The 24,171-nt window shown below is 40.6% G+C and overlaps 1 protein-coding gene and 1 pseudogene across 9 annotated transcripts in view; one reads left to right on the plus strand and one right to left on the minus strand.

Annotated features, from left to right (window-relative positions):
- SCN8A (sodium voltage-gated channel alpha subunit 8) overlaps positions 1 to 24,171 on the plus strand; it is a 164,158-nt gene that overhangs the window by 91,672 nt on the left and 48,315 nt on the right. For 5 of the 9 annotated variants that reach the window (XM_088799440.1, XM_088799442.1, XM_088799439.1 and 2 more), the window contains exons 12-13: positions 7,526 to 7,921; positions 20,293 to 20,425. In XM_088799440.1, coding sequence (XP_088655566.1) covers positions 7,526 to 7,921; positions 20,293 to 20,425 — 529 coding nt within the window. The remainder of the gene's footprint in view (positions 1 to 7,525; positions 7,922 to 20,292; positions 20,426 to 24,171) is intronic. The other 4 variants (XM_088799446.1, XM_088799454.1, XM_088799444.1 and 1 more) reach the window with 1 other exon arrangement.
- On the minus strand, positions 18,718 to 19,329 carry LOC148759065 (10 kDa heat shock protein, mitochondrial pseudogene; annotated as a pseudogene).

The following is a 24,171-nucleotide window of genomic DNA, read 5'->3' on the forward strand; positions in this document are numbered from 1 at the left end:
TCCTTCTCCCAAGAAACCTTTCCTAGCCCCTCCCCCAGTCACACCTAATTGGAAATTCTTTCTTTCATCTTTCCATTATATTGTATACATACCTCTTTATATGTTACCTTTTACTCTGTGACATTATACCAGGGGCGCCAAAACAGTGTCTACATGTGGATGCTTTAGTCAGCGTTGCTCAAGCAGTAGTTCGCTGTAATCAGAAGCGTCTGGACGCTGATGGGAACCACTTTGAGCACCTCTTGTAATTGCAGAAGTCAAACGTGACTTGTGTTCATCTTTTCTTATCAATGTATATTAAGTATTACAATTTTAATAGTTTTTTTTCCTTTCTTAAAATGTGCATACATCTTTTTTGGCGCCCTCTATGTTTTCTTATGTTCATGTCCTCCCCTCTCTTAGCTAACGCCCTAAGGTCAAGGCCTGCTTCTTTGCACATTCAGCTACTTGTTGGACAAATGAATGGAGGACTTTAATAAATCTGATGTAACCCCTTCTGGGACTTCTTTATGGCCCGGAGCCATCTCTGTTTCACCTTCACCTCACCTTTCTCCTCGTTCAGCCTCTTTTGGGGAAAAGTGATTGCAGCTTTATTGTAATCCAACCCTTGTCTTGTGAGCCATCACTGAGCTAGTTAATGAATACCTTAGTGCTATTAACACTTCGCTACTGAATGGTCTCTGATTAATCTACACGCCTGAGCACAGAGTTGCACTGATTGCTTTCTAGCTCAAAAAATAAATCTGGGCTTCTGAGATGTCCTGCTTTGCATGAAAATGTTCACTTCCTCTAATTTCCCCATCTGAAAATAAATTGTAGATTCCTAGAGGCCATGGCTGACTGCCAAGACTTGCTTAGAATCTCCACACGATAGTAACATTCTTTGTCCCAGAATTCTCCTGCAGTTTCTCGGATTTTATCTGAAAGAATGAGGAAACTGAGGCCTTGAGAGATTAACTAATTTATCTAAGGTTGTGTAGTAGTAAGTGTTAAAGTCAGGATTTGAACCCCATCCTTCTGACTGTAGGCTTGTGACCCTAGTCACTGCCGCCTGTGGTCAACCGCCCCACTCACCTCCACACTACCCGGGCTTCCGTTCTGTTGCCTGAACAATGAATGTGGCATCAGTTTTCCCACAACACAGTTCAGTGTATGTCAGTGTCCTGTCCTGCCAGGTCTTCTGAGATCCTCTTGAGACATCTGCCCAACCGATCTCCTGTCTATTTCTCTATAAAATTACTGCTGTGTTTTTAAAGCTTAGGACAGTTTATAAATATTAGGTTGAATCCATTTTTGCAAAGTATTTTAATTCTTCTATTGTAGCAGTTCTCAATCTTTTTGGTCTTACTGAAACTGGAGGCCAGACGAGTCCGGGGCTCGTGCTGCCTGCGCCATTCCGCCAATAGACCGACACAGGAGTTGGGTCATAGAATAAGCGTTTATTATCAGAGCACCAGTGATCTGAGAAGGCAGCAGGTTAACACCTCCAGAAACTGCCTTAACATTCTCAGACCAGCTTAGGTATTTAAGGGACAATCTGGGCGTTTCTCCAGAGGCTTCGTTCCACGTTCCTCCCGGGGTCTGCATGGAGCCTTCCCTCTGACAACATGATTCACCAATGGCGTCAGCAACCCACGAGCAATGGTGGGAGTAGACCACTGAGATTGTGATCAGTAAGCCTAAAAGTATTAACCATAAGTTTCAGGGTTCTAAAACAGGGAACGGGGTGGAACAGGGGACATTCTGAGCTCAAGCGGCAGGGGGATGATCTATATATAGGTCAAGGAAAACTGAGGTCGGGACGTTGCAAGGGGTCCCAACTGGGCCCCACTTCTTTAGGACCTCTTTACTTCCTTAAAAATTATCGAGAACCCTAAAGAGCTTTTTAAAATGTGTTTTTAATTTATATTAGAAATTGTAGTTAAGAAATTTAAAAACATTTATTTACTGATTTATTTTAAAATAAAAATGATAAACTCATTATATGTTTAGTACAAATTATGCATATTTTTATAGAAATTAACTGTTTTCCAAAACAAAAAAAAAATAGTGGAAAAAGTGGTACTGTTTACATTTTTGCAAATCTCTTTAATCTGTGGTTTAATAGAAGACAGCTGGAATATCGTACCTGCTTCTGCATTCAGTGTGTTGTGATATGTTTTTTTGAAGTATTTAAAGAAACTCTAGTTTCATACAGGTGTAGCTGGAAAAGGGAGGAATAATTTAATAGCCTCAAGTTCTTATTTAATGCTAGTCTAAAACTGGACAGTGTAGTTTTAATGGTTAGTTGCAGTGTCGAATCTGAAACTGTATCAGTAACTTGCTACTCTGTTACATTAAAATCCTTTGTGGTATTTGCACCACAGATCTTTATTTTGCACCACAGGTCTTTAATTCATGAATGATTTGTAGCATCATGCATTGACCATGTGGGAAATACTGGTTCACTGCGTTATGCAAATCTTCCAAGTACTGACATACAGTATTTTAAAAAATATCGCATACATTATTATCACTACCAGTCGCATCAGAAAAAGTCTTAAATATTGTGAAACTGTAAGGCTCACAGAATCCACTGTATAGTTGTGAGAATCCCACTGTATAGTTGTGATGAAGGCAGATATTGTCTTAGTATTATTATAAAATAGTTTTGACCTCATGAGCCCCCCCAAAAGGGTCACAGGGACCCCCAAGAATCATCAGAGCACACTTTATGAACCTCTGCTGTACTGGAAAGAAAAAGCGAAATATGACATGGAAATAGAATATGTAAATTACCAATTTATCTTATTCTAGACATTTCAGTCATTGTTAAGCCTCATCTCAATAAACAGCTGACACAGGCGCCCCGAAATCCCCAGTTAACTTTTCTGCAGAATTGAGGGCCATTCCCTCAAAACAAGGATGCCCCAAAGCCATTCTCCCAAACAAACACCCAGACCTAAGGTAGTATTTTCAGTTAGATGTGATGTAACTACCTGAAAAGAACCAGAAGCTCCTGGTTGGTAAAAATTTGAAAGGAAAAAATTTGAAAACAGGAAGTAAGTCCATTAACTAGCTGGATCCCAAGAGTTAATAGCACCTTGGGTCCCCAGTCATCACTGAAACCCTATTCTTAACTGATAGGAAGTGATCAGGAAGATAATGGTCAATTCCGTAACCTGTGAACATTTAGAAATTAGGATCCTGAGACAGGGCACACTAAAAGGAAACAATTCATTCTTGAATTCCTTGTTCCATTATTGGCAAAAGAGTTAACTGCAACAAATGTGGAAGGGGAAAGGTGACTTGTTCCGTTCCTCCTTGTTTCCTGTATCCAATCCTGATATAGTCCATTCCCTGAAGAGATAACTTCCTGAGGGTAGCCACCCACCCCCCTCCCTAATCTCAGCTTCCCTATTTTCTATATTGTGGGACGCTTTGACATTTTAGGAGCCTAGCTGTCTGTGAAGAGACTGCCTCACCCTGTGCTAGCTTAACTCCTAGAGATAGCTAATTGCCTGGAAGTGTGCCTTTCGTATGTAAATCAACCGATACAAAACCCTATCCCAACCTTCTCCTTTTATCTAACTCGCACTCACCAAGTCAATAATTCCCCCTCCCTGATCGCTCCAGGGCTAGCTTACTGGAAACATTGTTTAGAGAAGTGTTTCTCAATCTATGGTGAAGGACCAGTTTCTATTTTCCCCAAGTTTTCATGAACCAATACTATTGTAAAATAAATTAACAACAGATTTCTAGAAAAATGATCACACTCTTGGATGTTGTGACGTCTAATTGCTGTAGGAGTTTCTAAATGCTTCTCTCCATTTTTCGACTTATCTCATTGCAAACCAGTAGTGGGTCATTCACTAACATTGGTTTGTGAATCAAATTTTGAGAACTGGTTCGGGGGAATGAATCGGTGAGGCTGCCCAAACATACATGTATGTGAAAAGAGGAACAGCAAGCAGTGAGTTGGAAGGGGCCCTGATCCCTTTACCAATCCAACAACATGGAGGAAGGAAGTATAAGCGCTAGCCGCATGTGTGCCCTTTTGACACGCAGTGACACCATCCATTCCTGTGAACACACTGGAACCTAACCAATGTAGCTTCTCCTTTCTGGTGCAGGGTTGGGGCAAAAGAACAAAACAAATTCGTGATCAGGAAAGGGGTCAGAGATGTTGCATACGTGCATTCTCTTTTCTAGAGGCTTCATACAGCACGTGGTATGTATTTAACAGTGACATTTATATCAGATCATCTGTGATTCGTGGTTTTCTTGATGTGGCTCCCAGTTGACCAAATTCATTTATTGTCTCAGGTTTGTGAGTTGCTTTGAGCCAAGGCAGGAAAAGACTGCATAACAAGGGAAATACAAGTGAGAGAAGGAAGTGTGATGAAACTAGAAATAGCCAAAGAAAATATACTGACTGGGGCACAGGCACTTCGAACATTATAGAGAGACTGGACGTGGAAGCATTTTGAGTCGAACTAGAAATGGAGTTCTAGGTAACAAAAAGATATAGGTGGAAATATTAAAGAGGAACCCTGCAGCCCTTCCAAGGTAATCATCAAAAATATTATTTTAAAAGTTTTATCTAATACTTACCATATGCGCACTACATTGGCAGAGAACTTTCATAAAGAACTTTCACAGTGGAATCATTTCAAAGTCATAACTGGGCAAACTAAGTATCTCAGGGGAGCAAGGAGGATTGTCTGAGTCAGGTGTTTGTCAAGTTTCTTTCTCTTATAGCAGTGGTCCTCAAACTGGGGACATCCCTTTGGGACGCATGGAGGCTTTCCAAGCACAGTCAGTTTCAGGGAACCTGCTTCCCAGGTCTTTAACTTACATATTCCTATGCCCAAGGATAGCCCTGTGGTCCAAAGTCACACCAGTTCTCCTTTTCCGTTTCCCTTTTCACAACCTTCTCCCTCTTTACAAAAGGAAGGCATACCTCTCTGTCATCCCAAATCTTACGTAGTACATTACTCTAGGGTATAAAAATCTTTGGAGTGCCAAACAAAGGGGCGGTTGAAAATATTAGTGTCTACAAAGTTTTCTTTCTTTCTTTTTTTTTCCATTAGTTTCAGGCATACAGAACAACATAGTGGTCAAACATTTACATAACTCACAAAGTGATGACCCAACAAGTCCACTACCCACCTGACACTGTCCATAGTTATTAGAAAATTACTGACTTATATTCCCCATGCTGCACTACTCATCCCCTTGACTATATATATTTTAAATTATAGTTGACATTCAGTATTATTTTATATTAGTTTTTATCGCTTCTCGGCCTTTTGGCTAAGCTCAAGTGTATTTTATTAGTTTCAGGTGTATAGTATAGTGGTTAGACATTTATGTAATTTATGAAGTGATCCCCTCAATAAGTTTACTACCCATTTGACACTATACAGAGATTTTACAATATTATTGACGATATTTCCCCCAAACTGTACTTTACATCCCTGTGGCTCTCCTGTAACTACCAATTTGTACTTCTTAACCTCTTCACCTTTCTCACCCAGTCCTTCAACCTCCCTCCCATCTAGAAATCATCAGTTTGTTCTCTGGATGGGTCTGTTTCTGTTGTGTTTGTTCGTTTATTTTGCTCTTTAGAAATAAGTCAGACTGGAAAAGATAAATACCTTGTAATCTCACTTATATGTGAAATCTAAAGTACAAAATTTTCTTTACTCCAGGAAGCGTAAATCCATTGTAAGGCTTTCTGAATTTACCTCTTACACACTTCTGTTAAGAGTGAAGCATAGAGTTATAGTCAGGGGTATTGGGGTATTTTAAGTTCAGGAGCCAGGAGGTTGTCACTGGGATACATGTTAATACATTTATTAAAAATGAAAAGTGAGGTCATACTTTATCCTATGAAAATAAGTCTGATTTGTCCAGTTGCTTTAGCAGTAAGGACATTAGACATTTTCATAAATTAAATGAGCTAAATCTGTGGCTGTAAGGTTGTGATGAAAATGTCTTTAAAGCGTGTGGTCAGATAAAATCATTTTATTAAAAAATTAATGTTGGCAATGAAGCATAGGAATTAACAATATTTTGATTATTCCAACCTTTTCTGTTGTATTAAACGAGGTCCCTTTAAGTAAAAGAGTAACCCCTACAAGAGTAACCCATATAATAGTAAATAATAAATAAAGCCCTCTTGGTATCCACAGAAATCAAGAATTGGAATAATTCTAATATCTAGGTAAAAAATCCTTTAGCAAGTTGGGGGGGTGGGTTCAGTTCTTTGCTTTCTACAAAATTAAAAGAGAACCTAATTTAATTGTCAGCCAATAGGACATTAAAATAAATTTTGCTGATACCTTACTATGTGATTTTTGGCATATCATTTGAAAGGAGTTCAAAGAATTGAGTGATATTACTATAAGAAATTCTTTCGTTCCAAGACTCTGTGTTAATAAGGTTTCTCAGCACTTAAAAATCTAATATTAGAAAGAAGGGGAGGAGAATTATTGAGCCATGTCTCATTCTAATAATAATACTATCTACAAATATTTAAACACCAAAACACTAATTGAAAAAGAAAAATCTCATCCATCTCATTAAGAGATACATTTTAATAAAATTTTCTTTTTAAGCTTGGTAATTACTTATAAAATGTGTAATATATTTGTATATGTATCTTAATTGTGTTAAGAATTTTAGTAAAAACTCAGTTCAGAAGAGATTTTTAAAATTTCTTAGAGACTCATGGTCACAGGAAATTTTTAATTTTTTAAAGTACAGTTTATAATTTTTTTGTTGCAAAAAAGTATTCAAACGTGATCAGTAACATACATTATCACAAAATTCTCCTGGAATGTGGAATGGAATTATGAGATAAAGAAGAAAGAAATGAGGAAAAAGTTCTAATCAATCGGTTTTATTTTAAAATGTCATTGCTAAGAATTATGTAATTTACAAATATTTAAACTTTTGGTGAAAAAAAACAAAAACGTATGTTGACTTTAAAATGGAGTGAGAGGGAAACGTAATTTTCAGCTGAATAGACAAGCTTGAAAACCACTGTTGGCATAGCACTTGACCTCCAAGGCATGTTGTCCTTGAAAGAATGGCAAGTGGTATCCACTTTTAAATTCTTAACTTTTTGCTAAGTGTGACCTGAAGTCTTCACTTGAGTAAATTAAAGGCACACTCCATGTGATCTCGTAGTATGAGAAATAGACACACGACGTGTTCCCCAGTACTTTGCCTAGAGCATGAGAGAAAAGCTTCGTTTCGGTGCATGAGTGAACCGAGAGAAGGCTATGAGTGGTTAACTGGTCAAAGGTGAGTATATCTCAAGGGTATGGGGCAAGAAGAACTGAGTAATTCTGGGTGTTGAGCAGTGGTAGAAATACAACATCCCAAGTGCTTTCTCGGAGCACTTGTGTTCTGACAACAGGAATGCAAGGTGGGGCCGGGATGGGAAGCTGAGCGCCTTTGCTCAGCCTGTCCGGCAGGGGTCAGCTGCCCGTCTCACGCCTGCCCCCCTTCTCTCTCTCTCTCCCTGCCGCTCCAGTCACTGCTCAGCATTCCGGGCTCCCCATTCCTCTCCCGCCACAACAGCAAGAGCAGCATCTTCAGCTTCAGGGGGCCCGGGCGGTTCCGGGACCCCGGCTCCGAGAACGAGTTCGCGGACGACGAGCACAGCACAGTGGAGGAGAGCGAGGGCCGCCGGGACTCGCTGTTCATCCCGATCCGAGCCCGCGAGCGTCGCAGCAGCTACAGCGGCTACAGCGGCTACAGCCAGGGCAGCCGGTCCTCGCGCATCTTCCCCAGCCTGCGGCGCAACGTGAAGCGCAACAGCACCGTGGACTGCAACGGCGTGGTTTCGCTCATCGGCGGCCCCGGCTCCCACATCGGCGGGCGGCTCCTGCCAGAGGTGAAAATAGATAAGGCAGCTACCGATGACAGTGTAAGGAAGTAAACGTACAGACCGAGGCCGGGCTGGGCATGGCAGTCTCCGCGCTCCCTGCCGCGCCCCTCGCTGCTCATTCCACCTGGTCTCTCTCCCACGCTCTGCCCCCCCGCACCCCCCCCCCCCGCTTTTGTTTCTACCCCCCAACCATTTCTGTTTTCTCCCTCCTGGTTTGTTTCTCTTTCTCATTTCAGGCCTCCCCCTTTTCCTGTCCCTTTTTTCTCTTTCACGTCCCCTTTTTTCTCTTTTACTTCGTTCCTTGCTCCATTTTTTTCCATCTTTCCTTGTTTCTGACTACGGATTCCCGTTCCTCCATCAACTCCTTTTATTTTACCTCTTTCTCTTTCTCTCCGTCTTTGGAAGTCTCTGCCTATCTGTTCCCTTGCCCCCACCTGCTTTGACTGAATGCCTAGCGCCAGCGGATCCTGCCCAGATGGAATGAGAAGCATCGTGCCACCTCCAATGACCAAGTCTGAGCGGGTTTGGAATTACCGGTGCTTCTCCCAGCCGCGTCCTGTCTCCTAGGGAAACAGCTTGGAATTTAAAGCGCTTGTCTTTCTATTTTACAAAGTAATACAGTTTTGAATAATTTTCTAAGTCTCCTCTGCAAGAAGGAGATGGGAGTTTCCCAAAGAGGAATGTGCATACCTGGTGCTGAGGCGGGAGCCAGGCGAGGGGACGTTAAGGAAACCCCTGCAAAACTGGGCTTAGACATCAAAGAGGCTGGGATGGAAATAAATCAAAGGAGGGAAAAGTGCGTGGTTGGGGCAAGAACACATGGTGTATGGGGGAGGAAGGAAAAGGGAAGCAAAAGAAGAATTTTAAATGTAATCAAATGTCAGACTCTGGAGGAGTTGCATATAATAGCTTCACAAATCACTTGTCTAGGGGTTTGAGTAATGGCTCCCCGCTTTGGGAAAACCATCTCGTAAGATTTCTTTAAATTCTAAGCTGTTTATACCTTTTTCTAGTTTTCAATTCTCACAACCTCAATGCTCCTAATCCTTCCTGCATCTAATGCCTTAACTTTCCTCAGTCCCTCCTGAGCTGGTGTAAGCTCCTTGAGATAGCACGTCAGCCTGTCTTGTCCTAACACTTCAGTTTCCTTTAACACAGCATGAAGATAGCCAGGCCTTTAGTTAGCATGATGCATGTGTGGAGGAAAACCGGACAATCAAGGGTGGAGTTATTCAGATAACCTGTGTGTAGCGCTGCAGGGCAGTTGTTCACTATATAGAGGAAAATTCAAAAGACAGTTAGGATGTGTTTGAGATCCTCTTTTCTTTCCTTGCCTTTTTATTTAAAAGCAAAATACTTTCCCCCTTGCATTTGCATAGCTCTTTATAAGCTGCAAATTACTTTTACACGTATAATTTAATTTTTTCTGAATAAAATTCTCTAAGGCTGACACAGGTGTTTTTTAGGTGGGGAAGTAGGCTCAGAAGTTGTGCTTCTCAAGGTCACACAGCTCGTCACTGTTAGAGCCAGAATCGTAGGCCTTTCAGAAACCCCAATCTTCTGTTTCTCAGTCCGTTTTAATGTCTTCTCTGCATAGTCACACGGCCGTGCTCTCCTGGAGAATTGTTCATTTAAGGTCAACAATAACAGGAACAATAATTAAAACGGTGATTCCACAGTCCCCCCAAAACCAGATAGCTGGTCAAAATAAATGTTATAGATCATTGTCTATATTTTAAATGTTATTTGGATTTGATTTTCACTAATCCTGTGTCTAGAGGTCAATTTTGGGCTCCACAATTAGATGGATAATTATATTCTCTGAAAAAATAAGAGGTAACACCAGTGAGAGTGAGGGGTCAGTCAGCATGGACAGTACAGTGGGGGCAACTCAGATGCTGGGAACCAAGTTGATTATTAATGTCCCGGAAGTTTTTAAAAAATATTTAAGCCCAGTAATACATCTTACTCTTCCTTAGAAGAGAAGGTATTAGAAAAGGTGTCCAAGAAGGAGTTTGAGCTTCAGCTTAAGGCAGATGAGCAGGTTTGGGAGCTTTGTTTTTGGTTTTTTAGCAGCTTCTGTTGTGCTGTGTGGGAGAAAAATCTGAGAGGCAGTTGAGCAGATGGCTATAGCGTGTAAGGCTTTCTGCACCACCCTGCACTGTGGACTGCAGAGCACTGCCTTTGGGTTCTTTGGGAGCCTGCACACTCCACATCTTGTAAGCACTGAGGAGATTCTTTGCAGTGGTCCCAAGTGACGATGGTGACAGACTTGAGGATTCCCGGGACCAGGTCAGACCCAGAGTGGCAGGAAGGTGAGGTAGGCAGGATGCTGTCATTCCCAAGGGCTTCATAACTAGGACAAACGATTTTGTTAGAAGCCGTAAAGAAGCACTTCCTAGTTGGTGATGGTGTGAGGAAGTATCTAAGTTTCGTTAATAGGCCAAAACGACAAAACAAAAACAGAATGCATGTAGTTTGTGTGGTATGATATCAGACCTATATGAAGTCAAACTGCGTATGGAGTAAAGATGACTGACTAGAAGTTAACGGTACTTGCCTTTGGGAGGGAACATTATTGGTGACTTTTTTTCTTCCTTACACTTTCCAGTTTTCTATGAGTGGACATAATAAACTTAGCTACCACACACCGAGTTCTTACTCTGCTAAGCACTTTATGTGCGTGATCGCATTTAATTCTTATAACCACCCTTTCGGTAGGTGTTTCGTCCTGTTCACAGATGAGACCCAGAGATTTAGTGACTTGTGGAAATGGAACTTGAACCAACGTCTTCCTGATGCCAAAGAGAACTTCCTGACTGATTAAATATTAGCTCCTTTGGGAAGTGGGAAACACAGTTATTTATCTTAGAAGGATACAATACGTTAATACTTTTATATGCAACCCAGGTTGATTAGCCATTAATACCTCTGTGGGCTAGGACGTAGCGATTCTTAATGTCAAAACGTTTTGGATGCGTCTACAGCCATGGATTAACTTGTCTTCGCCTGAACCATAGCGTGCTTCCAGGTATACATTCCTGCTTTATGGGTTGGTGTAGGAGCCACTGATGGTCCACAAGCTGATCTCACGTGATATTAATGCTTAGGCTATGCCACATCTGTGTTCTTTCTGCAGGCTCAAATTAAGAAATAAAATATTCCTGATGAGAAAAAGATACCCAGACATCACCAGAGTCTCATCAAAAACTATGTCACATCTTCATTAATTATTCAGTTGTGATTGAGTGATGTTTGTTTGATTTTTGATAGTTTGGGAATTTTCACTTTTGCTTTTTGGTGAAGCAGAGGATAAAGGGACTTTTCCCATGTCTTCATTTCTGAGCCAGAAAAGTAGGTGAGAAATGTAGCTCTTCGCTCATAAAGAAGGCAAGTACCACCGACAATCCAAAAATCACACCTAATTCAGAAATCATGACATGTGAGCTTGCGAATGTACAGGCATTACCTCCCTTACTGCTCCCAGCCCCTATCCTGTGAGGTGGATCCTGCTGTTGTCTGCATTTTACTGAGGAGGCAGCCAAGGCTTAGAGAAATAAGTAACTTGTCCAAGATTGCACAATAAGCAATAGAATTAGGATTTGAATCCAGGCCCAAGTTCTTTATTTACTCATGTGATCCTGGGAAATTAACCTCTCTGTAAAAAAGAGGTAAAAGGACCTTTGTTGTAGGGCCATTATGAAGATTAAATGTAATATCATATATAAAATGTGAAGCATATTACTGGTCCCATTTCTCTCCCTATAATTTTTTGGCCTTTTTAGCCCTGAGAAGTAGACAGTGGGATTTCTGAATTGCTTGATTTGGAGAGAGTGGGATTCCTTCTAAGATTCTAAAGATCCTTTGTCTGAAAAGAAAAAATTATTGCACAATTATTTTAAAGCAAAACACTAGAAAATTTTGAGAAAAGGGCTTAAACAGAGATAAATGGCTAGGTTCTAAGGCCACTTCTAAATTGCTCTAAATTTTAGTTTAGGCTAAATAGAGAAAGGGATTGGGATTGACTGCTAACAGGTACTGTGTTTCTCTTTGGTGTAATGGAAATGTTCTGGAATTAGACAGTAGTGATGGATGTACAACATTATAAATATAGTAAATGCCACTGAATTGTATACTTTAAAATGGTTAAAATTGTGAATTTTATGTTATGTGCATTTTATCTCAAATTTTAAAAAAAATTGAAAAGAAAGAGGGAGGAAGGAAGGAAGGGGGGAGGGAATGAGGGAGGGAGGGAGGAAAGAAAGCCAATTACCTGGACTTTCAGTCCTAGTTTTCAAAACCTCACCTAGGGAGGTGGACTTCCAGGAACTCTCCACCCGTCTTGGTATTCTTTATACACTGATTTCTGACGGATTGGATTTTCTTAGTACAGATGTGTTTTTCTCTGGATGCTCCCTTAGCCTGCAACCAGTGCTTAGCACTTTTATGTAATGTTCTTTGTAGGCAGTTTTAGTTTATGTCACCTTCAGCAGTTAACAGTGATGTTTGCTCTCTGACTCTCATTGATCGGTCTGATCTGACGAATACTGAGAGACTGCATATACAAATCGACAATGACCCAATCATATAAAAATAGAACTTTCACCCGCAATCCCCTTATCTACAATAAACAACCCATGAAGCCAACCTGCTGTAAGGCAAACTTGCTGCAGGAAGCCAAATTGCTATCTCTAGTGACAATCCAGAAAGCTAAACAATAACTTCAGTAACTATCAGCCCCAAAATGGCCAGGACTTGATTAATAACTGACAACCTCCATGATTTTTGACCCTGCTTCCAAGGTAGGACCAACCAACAAGAGAAAGCCAAATAGGCACCCCTAACCAATCACCTGCGATGCCCTGCTTCTACTTAACTGGGCTCCAGCATCCCCATGCCAACTGTAGGGAATTGGGGGACACCTGAACCCTTTCTTTCCCCTATAAAGCTTTCCCACTCCTCTGCCTCCTTTTGAGTCTCTGCGAAAACGCACGTGGTGGTGGCTGACTCCCTCAACACAAATGCCAAGCTCAGAATAAATAGCCTTTGCTTTTCTCATTTAGTTGACTTTTGTTTATTTCCACAATGCAGATACATTTTATACATACTTAATACACTCTGCATTCCATATTCCTTTTCAAAGGAATTCCCCTGTGTAATCAGTATCGCAGTAGCACATTGGGTAACCCTCACCCGAGAGTTACCAAAGTTGTGGATAAAAACCAAGATGGAGAAGGAGCTGTCCGACCTTGAAGAGTTGAGGATTATCCCTTAAACCCCTCTTGACCACACTTCTCCCAGAAAGTACCCTTATACCCCTTTCTCATCAGTCCCCTCCACCTTCTGACTTGTGTCACCATAGATTTGTTTTCTTTCATTCTTGTGAACTCATAAAATATGTCTTTTTTTATTTGGCTTCTTCTGCTCAACAGGATGTTTTGGAGATGCATTCATGTTATTCTGTGTATCAGTTGTTCATTCCTTGTTATTGATGAGTGGTATTTCATTAGATAAATATACCCCAATCTGTTTATCCATTTTCCTGTTGATGGATATTCAGGTTGTTTCCAGTTTTCAGTAGCATGAATAAGCTTGCCGAGAATAGCCTTGTACAATTCTTTTTGTAGATAAATGTTTTCATTTATGTTGGATAAAATACCTCACAGTGAAATTCCTGGATCATGTGGTAATTGTTGTGTTTAATTTTATAAGAAACTGCCAAACAGCTCTCCAAAATAGTTACATCATTTTTTTTGTAAACCCACCAACAGTATATTGGAGTTCCAGTTGCTCCACATTCTAGCCAGTGTTTGATGGTGTTAGTCTTTGATTTTAGCATTTTAGTGAGTATAAAATGTTATCTTACTGTGCTTTTAATTTGCATTTTTGTTATTAATTATGAGCATCTTTTCATGTGATTATTGGCTTCTTGAATCTCCTTTTGTTAATTGCTTATTCAGTTTTTTTGCCCATTTTTAACTGAATTGTTCTTTCTGTTATTGATTTGTTAATTTTTTATGTTATGGATACAAGTCCTTTATCAGATAAATAAAATTTTTAATTTTGATGAAGTCCAATACGTCAGTTTTTTCCCCTTTTATGATGTTGTTTTTTTGTTTGTTTGTTTGTTTTGCATCTGTCCAAGAAATCTTTGCTGATCCCTGAGATTCTGAAGCTGTTTTCCTTCAATAAGCTTTATGATTCTGGGTTTTACATTCAGGCCTCTGATTTATCTCAAATTAATATTTGTGTATGAAACTAAATGAGAGTCAACCTGGGTGGATATCCAGTTTTTCAGCACCATTTGTTAAAAGACATTCTTTTCTCCATTGAATTGACATGGCACCTTGGTCAGAAATCAACTGATGTAGTACATGCCTGGGTCTATTTCTGGATTGTATTCTGTTCCCTTGATCTATTTTTCTATGCTTGTACAACACTACATTCTTCTTAATTATCGTAAATTTATAAGTCTTGAAATGAGATAGTGTAAGCCCTCCAAACAAAAAATATTTAAAAATATTATTAAATAATCTTTTAAGAGATTTTTTGCTATCCCAGATCTTTTTCTTAAAGCTTTTCCTATTCTAGATCCTTTGCGTGTCTTTATATATTTTACAATCATCATCAATTTCTTCACAAAATAAAAACCTAGAATTTTGATAGTAATTACACTGAATTTATAGGTCAATTTGGGAAGAATGGGCATCTTAATTGTATTGAGTCAGTCTATGAATATGATATATTTTTTCATATATTTAAGTCTTCTCAAGTTTCAGCAAAATTATATAATTTATAGTGGGAGTTCTGCACATCTTTCATTAGATTTGTTCCTTCATATTTTATATTTTTGATACTGTTATGAAAGGTATAATTTAAAAATTTTTATTTTCATCGAAATACAGTTGAATTTTGTATATTGACCTTGTATCTTGTGACCTTGATAAATTAACATATTGGTTCTATTAGGTTTAGGTTTTTGTTTTTTTGGGGGGGGGTTTTTGTGTAAATTCTATAGGGTTTTCTACATGCACAATAATATTTGCTGTGAATAGCAGCAACTGTAATCTTTATACCTTTTATTTATTTTTCTTGCATTATTGCACCAGCTAGGACTTCAGATACGAAATTGAATAGAAGTGATGAAGGCAGATATCCTTTCTTGTTTCCAGTATTAGAAGAAGATTTAATGTTTTACCTAGAAATCTAATGTTGGTTATAGGTTTCATAGATGTTCTTTATCAGATTGAAGCTGCTACATTGTATTTCTGGCTTGCTGAGAAATTTATTGTATAGAAGTGTTGAATTTTGTTGAAGGTTCTTTTTCTGCATCAGTGAGATATCATGTGGTTTTTCTCCTTTATTCTGTTAATGTGATGAATGACATTGACTTTTTTCATAATGTTAAACTAACCTTGCTCTCCTGGGATAAACCCTGTTGGTCATGATGTATTATCCTTTGTACATATTGCTGGATTCTGTTTGCTCATATTTTGTTAAGAATTTCACATCTCTGTTCATGAGGGATGTTGGTCTCTAATTTTATTTTCTGGTAATGTTTTTGTCAGTTTTAGTATCAGGGTTAGTTAGCTTTATAAAACAAGTTGTGAAGTATTCCCTTATATCCTGTTTTCTGAAAGAACTTGTGTAAGATTGGTGTTATTTCTTCTGCAAATGTTTTTATTATTTGAAATTATAATTTGTGTTTTCTCGTTTTTTCTTGATTAGTCTTGCTAGGGGAATTATCAATTTAATTTAAAACAACAACAACAACAACAACATTTCACTTCTTTGATTGTGTGTTATTTGTCCATTCACTAATTCATTAATTTCCACTCCTATTTTTGTTATTTCCTTTCATCTACTTACCTAGGGTTTAATTTGATCTTTTTTTAGTTTCTTATGGTAGAAGCTTACAGCATTGATTTTATATCTTTTTATTTTCTAATATAAGCAGTTCAGACTATAAAATTTTTTCTGACCATTGCTTTGGCTGAATCCCATAAATCTTGATGTTTGCATTTTCATTATCATCAAAATATTTTCCTTTTTCTTTTTTTTTTTTAACAGAGGTAGGACTTACATTGCCATCCAAGAGTTTCCTTACGAGCGCCTGCATGAGCAGGGAACATGCGCCACAGTGACTATGCCATCACCACAACTGTCCATTTGCATGTTGCAAATGAGTATTTTTGATGTGTGTACATACATGTATATGCTCTTCTTAAGACATGGTTCTTCTTGAAAACACATGACTTGGGCTCAGGGTCACCTGGCAGACAGCTTCTGGTTCTCCCAGCCCCACGACTGACACTCCCCTTTCTTCTTGGGCTGCATGTTTGTTTCTTCTCATCCTTCCTATGGCAAGAGGGAGGAAGAGTTAGGAGAATGGCAGTTGTTTAAGAGAAATCAGACTGAAGGGCTGACAGAAATCCACAGTGAAACTAAGGAAAGGGTCTTTGATCAGCTAAAGGTGGGTCAGCTTTTGCTCATCCACACGGGCCTTTTCAAGTTGTCTGGGACAGATTTCCCTGATGGTGTAGAGGTGGCAGCTGGGTTCCTTCGGTTTGCCTGGAGCTCATGCAAGACGGAAGCCTCCCTCAGGTTGGCATCCTGGGAGCTGGCACTGGTGGGCACATCAGCCTCACCGGTCAGGTCTTCTGTTGAGAAGTTGAGACCTCCAAGCTTGGCAAGAGAGTGTGAGTGCTTGAGTGGGGACCGGATGGTGAGGCCCACCAGTCAGAGCTGAGTCTACAGCCATCTTCTTCCTCCGCTATTTCACCAGCCCTGGCTTCCCGCGGACAGTGTGGACGCTGTCACGGCTAGAGCTCTGGGTCAGGTTGGAACTCGTGGGAGATGAGGTAGGGGTGTAATAGACGGTCTTCAGAAAGTCTTTCGAGAAATGAGTGGTATGATGTAGGTGGCAGAGAAAGGGAGTGGGGCTCTTCAGCGACGCTCCATCCGCTGGAGAGGTGGTGGCCTCTGACTTCTCATCACTCCCAGCCGAGCAGATCCAGGGCTCCTGGCGGGGGTACAGGAGCCAGGTCCTGCTTTTCCTCTGGTATGCTGGTCTCCAGCCTGCTGGGGGTGCTCCCGGAAGGGAGGCGCCGGGTCTGGGGGCGTGCCCTTTACCTGTCTAGTTCTTTGGTGTGCTTGCAGACCAAGCCTGCCTGCCGCCGCTGAGCGATGGGTTCTTGGCTGTGCGTTGTCGGTGTCTCGGCTCCTTTTTTGAACAGAAGCCACAGGTCCTTGGCCGGCTTCACATCTTTCTTGGGTGGCGATTCTTCCTTCATTACTTCCATGCCAGGAGGGTTCCATCAAAGTATTTTCTAATTTCCATTGTGATTTCATCTTTGACCCATGGATTTTTATAAGTCTATTGTTTAATTTACAAATATATAGTTTTTTTCTGGATATCTTTTTGTTACATCAGACGTTTTTTTTAAATAAATCTTATTGGGGAATATTGGGAGACAGTGTGTTTCTCCAGGGCCCATCAGCTCCAAGTAGTTGTCCTTCAAACTAGTTGTGGAGGGTGCAGTTTACTGGCCCATGTGGGAATTGAACCAGCAATCCTGTTGTTCAGAGCTCACACTCTAACCAACTGAGCCATCCGGCCGCCCTACATCAATCAGATTTTTTGATGGAACCAGTTATTTGGATCTATGCCAAATGTTCTTGCCTGTATAAAAAGATAACATAATGAATTTCTCTTTTTGCCCTCTAAAATTCCATGAATATGGGCTTTGAAATTTTCATTTCTTGGTATCTCCTTTCATTTATTTCTTTTTGAAACTTAAGGTATATGCTATAGCACATCTTATCATGGAACAAATTTCAATGTTATAGAAGTTATCTCCACATATCCCTGCTATCGTTTACTTTCATTTTACATAGAAAGATATAAATAAGAATTTTTCCGTCTGAATGTTAAGTTTGGGGATGAGTTTCTCTTTATGCGGATTTTTTTAAATCCAAGCTAGAAATTATTTTAGCTTTCAAACAGGTGTTACTAAATGATAATCTAATAATCAGACTAGGTTCTTTAAACAGCATTTTCATTAATTTTGGGGTTTTTTAAGGTTAATTTTATTAAAGCCTAGAGAATTTACATCTTGTGATATCCAGAAATCCCGGAAAACAGTGAGATATACTTAGTACCAAAGCTACATTAAATGTAATCTCATCCTCTCTGAGGTATCAGCCCGTTAGATCTTACAGTATCTTAGGGGTCAGCGTTATGAAGATTATCTACCATGTACTGTCGATTTTTCAGGACAACTCAGTAAAAATCTAGACTCATTAAATGGTAGAAATAAGAGTGTCCATTGAATGGGGCCTTTCTGTGTCCATTTTTAGATGATTGTTGTTTTTGAAATGTAGTGGTTTGTCTGATTTATTAAATACCATGAATATGAGGCTGGGAATTGTAGCCCAAAGTGGCTTCTCAAAGAAATATACCTCATCATGACCCGAGGTGATGGTTAACTAGTCATTCTTACGTATATATATGTTTGTGCAGTGATGCAGGAATTCCCAAGGAAACAGTTCTGTTTTCTTTCTATTTCTTCTGTCGCTCTGCCAAATAGACAAAACCCTATGGTGAACCAAATGTCTTAATCAGTGAAAGTTTGATGAAACATTGTGATAAGATAAATTACAATCTGCCAGGAACTTTCTTCTGTGTGGTTCTTTTTTTTAATATATTTTTATTTGGAAATGTTTATATCAGTACAGTGGAACTAAAATTTAAGAGATACTGGATGTCATTACTTCGGATATCATTAGTTCATTACAAAAGAGAGACATGGAAATTATTTACATGATGAGATTTCACAACTTCAGTGAAAGGGGCAGCTTCATGAGATGCCAGGTCAATAGTGATTTATTTAAGTCTACCTCCTTTCCAAAAAGTCACCATCTCTAAATAAGGAATAATTCTTGTCATCTAGAACTACTTTGGTGCCTCCATATTCTGGAAGAAGAACTTTATCTCCAACTTTCACGTTAATGGTTGACTCTCCCCACCCTTTCCTCTAGCGCCCAATCCAATAGCTACTACCGTTGCTTGCAATACGTTTCCTTGAGCTTTTGCTGGAAGCATAATGCCTCCCTCGGTTACAGTTTCCACAGCACTCCTTTCAACTAATATTCAGTCAAAGAGGGGGAGAAACTTTCTTAATGCCTGTCCCCCATGACTCTGGCATCAGCAGTTTGTACTCTGCTCTCACACCGCGGCTCCAAGCAGAGACCTGTGGTCTTCTGTATGGTTCTTAAATTTAAAACATGTAAGGACAGAAAGGCTTTCTAATAGCTCTCCAGAAATAATTATTTTATTTTCAAAACAGGTAGGATCATTCTAGTACTGATCAGACAGATACGTCTCTAGCTTCATATCTCTTCCCTGCCCTTTGATGGTACTGTCTCTGCCCTTTTACTTTCACCATGGAAGGGGCAGCCAACTTTACATGGATAATGTGTTAAAGTGGACAGCATGGTTACTAGACAGCTAGGCTGTAAGCCAGCCCTTCAGCCTGATCTGATGTCGAGGATTCAGGTTGGCACAAAGAGCATAAGCAAGGGACATTACGCCGCCCTCTGCTGGAATGTCCCATACCACTATTGCCCACAGTGGGGCGTGCAAAAATTATTTCGTATAGCAATGCAGTGGTATTTTCTGCCCTTTTTCTTTAGTTGGGAATTTGAACATTGCAGGTTAACTCATAAAATAAAAGTGTAAAAGGACAAGACAAACATATAGGATGCAATATATTTCATTAAGATAGCTAAACCTTACCATACTTCTTTACAGTGGCTTGGAGGAGATTTGGTGTAGAAATTTGACTTGCTAACAACATTCAGTCAGGCCCAAGCCTGGCATTTGGAAGCAACAGTTTGCTAGAGTGATGAAGCTCCTACGCATGGAGGAAACAGTGTCTGTAACACTCGGTGCAATCAGGGTCATGGCCCTTAATGAAATTTCAAATAGAGGTGAATTTGACGTATTTTATCATGTGGTCTAATTCTAGTCAAATGCTGTGGATATGGGACTAGGAAAGGAAAACGCAGGGCCTACTTCTGTGGCATTGCCCCATGCGACCTGGTCTTTCTACTCTCTGTATTTGGAATTGAGCAGATGAGGTATTGGGGTCCCAGCCAGACTCTTGGGTTCACTGTAGATTTGTACAAACTTAAATGACTTGGTGTTGTCGTCTGTAGAACTAAGGGTGATCCATGCCAACTTGTTTCACTCTACTTCTTAGGCTGAATAGACTATGGGATCAGAGTAAAAAGATGTCACGGAGAGCATGTTTTCTTGCCCATACTGTGGAGTATCGATCCAATAAGGCCTAGTCTTAACATTTATAAGGCTTTACTCATCCCATTTGCTTTTTTCCCTTTTTTTTCAGGGTACAACTGAGGTGGAAATTAAGAAGAAAGGCCCTGGATCTCTCTTAGTTTCCATGGATCAACTGGCCTCCTATGGGCGGAAAGACAGGATCAACAGTATACTGAGTGTTGTTACAAATACACTAGTTGAAGGTATGTGCCCTGTGATGTCATTCCAAGCTACAGATATATAAATATATGCGTGCATGGGAAATATAAGCCCTTCACTTGGTCTGAGTCTTGCAAAAATTGTCTCTGAACTTTAGGAATAGAGCCTACTAGTTATAGAAACCAGCGTCCCAAATCTGCATGCAGAGAATCTAATAAGGACTTCAAAGCTGCTGCCAGCATTGTACACAGATAGGGAAGAAGTATGAAGGGACCACGTAAGTGCGAGCATGAGGGAGGCTTTGTAACCATCATCCTGAGGAGCCAGTGGGGTGCTGTGAGGCATAAAGGCACGTAGACTGAAGAACTGTGAACATATGAAATGATGGAACCCCCCTCACACCCTCTACCCCAAAACGTACCTTCCTCTTTTCCTTTTCAACTGCTTACAACCCTTTTGATTTTCCCTTAAGGATTGAAGGTACTGTGCGTTTCGATTGCACCTAATTCTGCCTGTCTTCAAACACCCCCACATATCCATAAATATATTCGATGTGTGAAGAGGTAAGCTGAGGCCCCTCTCCCTCTGGCGCTCTGTGCCACAGGGGCAGGAGCAGCCACTGTGGAGTCATCGCGTGTCTGCCGTCACGTCACTGGCAGTGCCTGCACTCAGTATTAGGTGGCTGGCTCCTTCGTGACGCAGCCTGGCGTCGGAGGATTTCCCCAGCAAGTGTCAGCTTTCTGTCCAGTTGCGGTCCTCTTGCTTTCTAGGCTCCTCTCACGTTCTGTGGAGGTAGATTCAGGGACGACGTTTTCTTTCCAAGGTTCTGATTGGTTCTGCATGAATCTTCTGCATTTGATTCATGTTGATATAGCTGAGTTGTCCCATTGTAGATCCAAACTATTCTTTTCTTTCTCTCAGATACAGTTGACATACGATATATTCATTTCAGGGGTACAATGTAATGATAAGACATTTATATAACTTACAACCCCAGTAAGTCTAGTACCCACCTGGCACCATAAAGAGTTATTACAATATCACCGACTATATTTCCTGTGCTGTACTTTATATCCCCGTGACTGTTTTTGTCACTGCCAGTTTGTAGTTCTTAATCCCTTCCACCCATCCCTCAACCTCTCTCCCCTCTGGCAACTATTAATTTGTTCTCTTTGTCTATGAGTTTGTTTCTATTTTGTTTGTTCGTTTATTTTGTCTTTTGGATTCCACACATAAGTGAATTTATATGGTGTTTGTCTTTCTCTGTCTGACTTGTTTCACTTAGCGTAATATCTTCTAGGTCCATCCAAGTTGTTGCGAAAGGTAAGATTTCATTCTTTTTCTGGCTGAGAAATAGTCCAGTGTGTATATCTACCACACCTTCTTATCCATTCAGATTCAGATTATCCTTGAGGCCTCATATTGCTGTTCTTAGACTTCAGATACCCAGGCTAACCCAGCAATAACCAGTCCCTGAGACAGAGACTCAAAAGTATCCTGGTGTCCTTGAGACAAGTTATTTTTGAGTCATCTAAGCACAATACCACTTCTACTGTGTGTGTGTGTGTGTGTGTGTGTGTGTGTGTGTGTGTGTGTGTCTGTGTGTGTGTGTTGGGAGGGGTGCCTGTGGTGAAGGGAGAATCCTGGAAAGGAACTCCCTTGTTTACATCCGCACTTATGGGCAGGGCGTTGCCCTTTACCTGGACTAATCTGGAGAACGTATCAAGTAAAAAGAATATTGGAACAACTGCTTTCAACCACTTGAACAACTTCAGTTATTTCTGTTTTCTTTCAGTCCCATAGAGAGTCTTGTCTGATAGAACATCTTTAAGCTTTGTAGCTTGTACTTTGAGAGTACAGGTAAATAACTGCAGATCATAAGAATTCCAAGATAAGAAATACTATTTTAAGAACTTTGGCTAATTTTATTCTTCACGTAGAGACCAAGATAAGAGCTGTGTGAGTATCTATGGCAGTTGAGAAAGAAAACTAACAACCTCCAACAGGCATATTTTATTAGTAGCAAAGACCTTGGAACAGGAGAACTATCAATATAGTGCAACAATTACTTATTGATTACCTCAGTGACCTTGTCAGGATCTGGCAAAAGTAGATGCTCAAACAATGTTTGTTGCACTGAATTTTGCTGTGCTTGGAATGATGGGATCGGTGCTGCAGGATTCCTTCTGGAGGCCTAGTGCTTCCGTCCCTCTACAGAGTTGGTGATAAACCAGTGGAGCATTACGGTCTTTCTCTATTCCCTTTTCTTCCTCTTCTCCCTGTCTTCTTCTTTCCCTTTCCTTCCTGCTACACTCATTCTCCACCCTCCACCAAGCGGCAGACACAGAAAAATAAAAGATGCAAGGGAAGCTCAGGGGAGAGACGGCTGGAGTTGTGTTCCTGAGTGGGAAGCCATTCCGGTTCTTGCCCCCATTTCTAAGCCCTCACGTTCACGTAGCAGTAGCTTTCGTACCTTTTCCTGCTCCGACGTTCCTCCCACCCCTTCTCCTCGTGGTTAACTCCCTTTGTTAAAACTGATGAGACAGAATGGCTGGAGCTGAATAACATGAGAGGGAATTAAAGGACATCAGGAGAGATCCATCCTATTCAACCACTGGTCCCTCTGGATTTAATGAGCACTACAACAGGAAAAGCCAGCCTTGAGTGAATAATTGTTCCTGCTGCTTCTCAGACCTTCAGTTAGGAAACTCTGACATTATTTTAATCCAAAGATTAACATTATTATTATTTAAAACCAAAGAAGCAGGCTCCTACCTACTTAATGGCTTAAAAACCACAGTGGAGAATTCCAGAATACTATAAGTAATGAGAAAGTCCGGTGCTCTCTGCTCACCCCCATCCTGTTGCAAACATGCTCACCAGGATCCAGTAAACTCAGCAGAATTCAGTCAGCAAAGCCATCAGCTGTGGGGATATTTCAGAGGACTGGGGGTGGGGTGTTGGCAGAGAGTAGTATAGTTTCACTTCCCAGCCATAAAGCTGTGGGAGAAGGGGAGAGAGTTAGTGACATAAGAATGAGGCAGTAATGATGGTACTTGATAGTATTGATTCTCAGATTAAACAGTTTCACAAACTCCCCTGTAGAGGTAACTGGCTATAACTATTGCTGCCACAATTTATTCCTTCTTTTGTTCAGCTGCCAAACGTCAAGTGTCCGTGCAGTTCTCTGCTATCTGCCTTTCTGGTGCAGCTGTAAGCTCAGAGCGTGGGGACTGTTGTTCATCAGCCTAGTCCCGGTGCCTAGCAAACAGTAGGTGCTTAAAAGTGTTTAACCGAATTGAGAGAAGCCCCTGCCTTCAGAAACCTCATGGTCAGCTAACGCTACCATCTTGGTAGAATTATGAGGCCCTCTCTGGAAACAATTCCCAGTACTCCTGAGGTTGAGACCCACAGTGCCCTCTCTGAACATGTCCAGGAGCAAAGTAAGGGAAACCCCACAAACCTTTGGACATCTCGCCCCCATATGTTAACCTGTTCCCCCAGACCAAATCCTTCCCCCATTCCAGGCATGTGGGGCCAGTAAGTTTGCAAAGTTGTGAGTTACTTTATAAACTTCCTTATTCACTGAATTGATCTTTTCTAGCTGCTAAGGTTCCACATTGTCTTACTTTTGGTGGAACGGATAAGATCCCCCGGATGTTGCTTTCTCAGGAAATGTGGATGAGACATACCTCGTATCCCTCCCTCTAGGAATCTTCTTGGTGCCCCATAGGGTAGGAGAACTTCTCCTTGTTGCCTGGCAAAGTCTTCGAGCCTCACTCATTATAAA

Source organism: Rhinolophus sinicus, chromosome 1, assembly GCF_057876585.1.
Source record: "Rhinolophus sinicus isolate RSI-liver-muscle chromosome 1, RSI-T2T, whole genome shotgun sequence".
Taxonomy (NCBI): domain Eukaryota; kingdom Metazoa; phylum Chordata; class Mammalia; order Chiroptera; family Rhinolophidae; genus Rhinolophus; species Rhinolophus sinicus.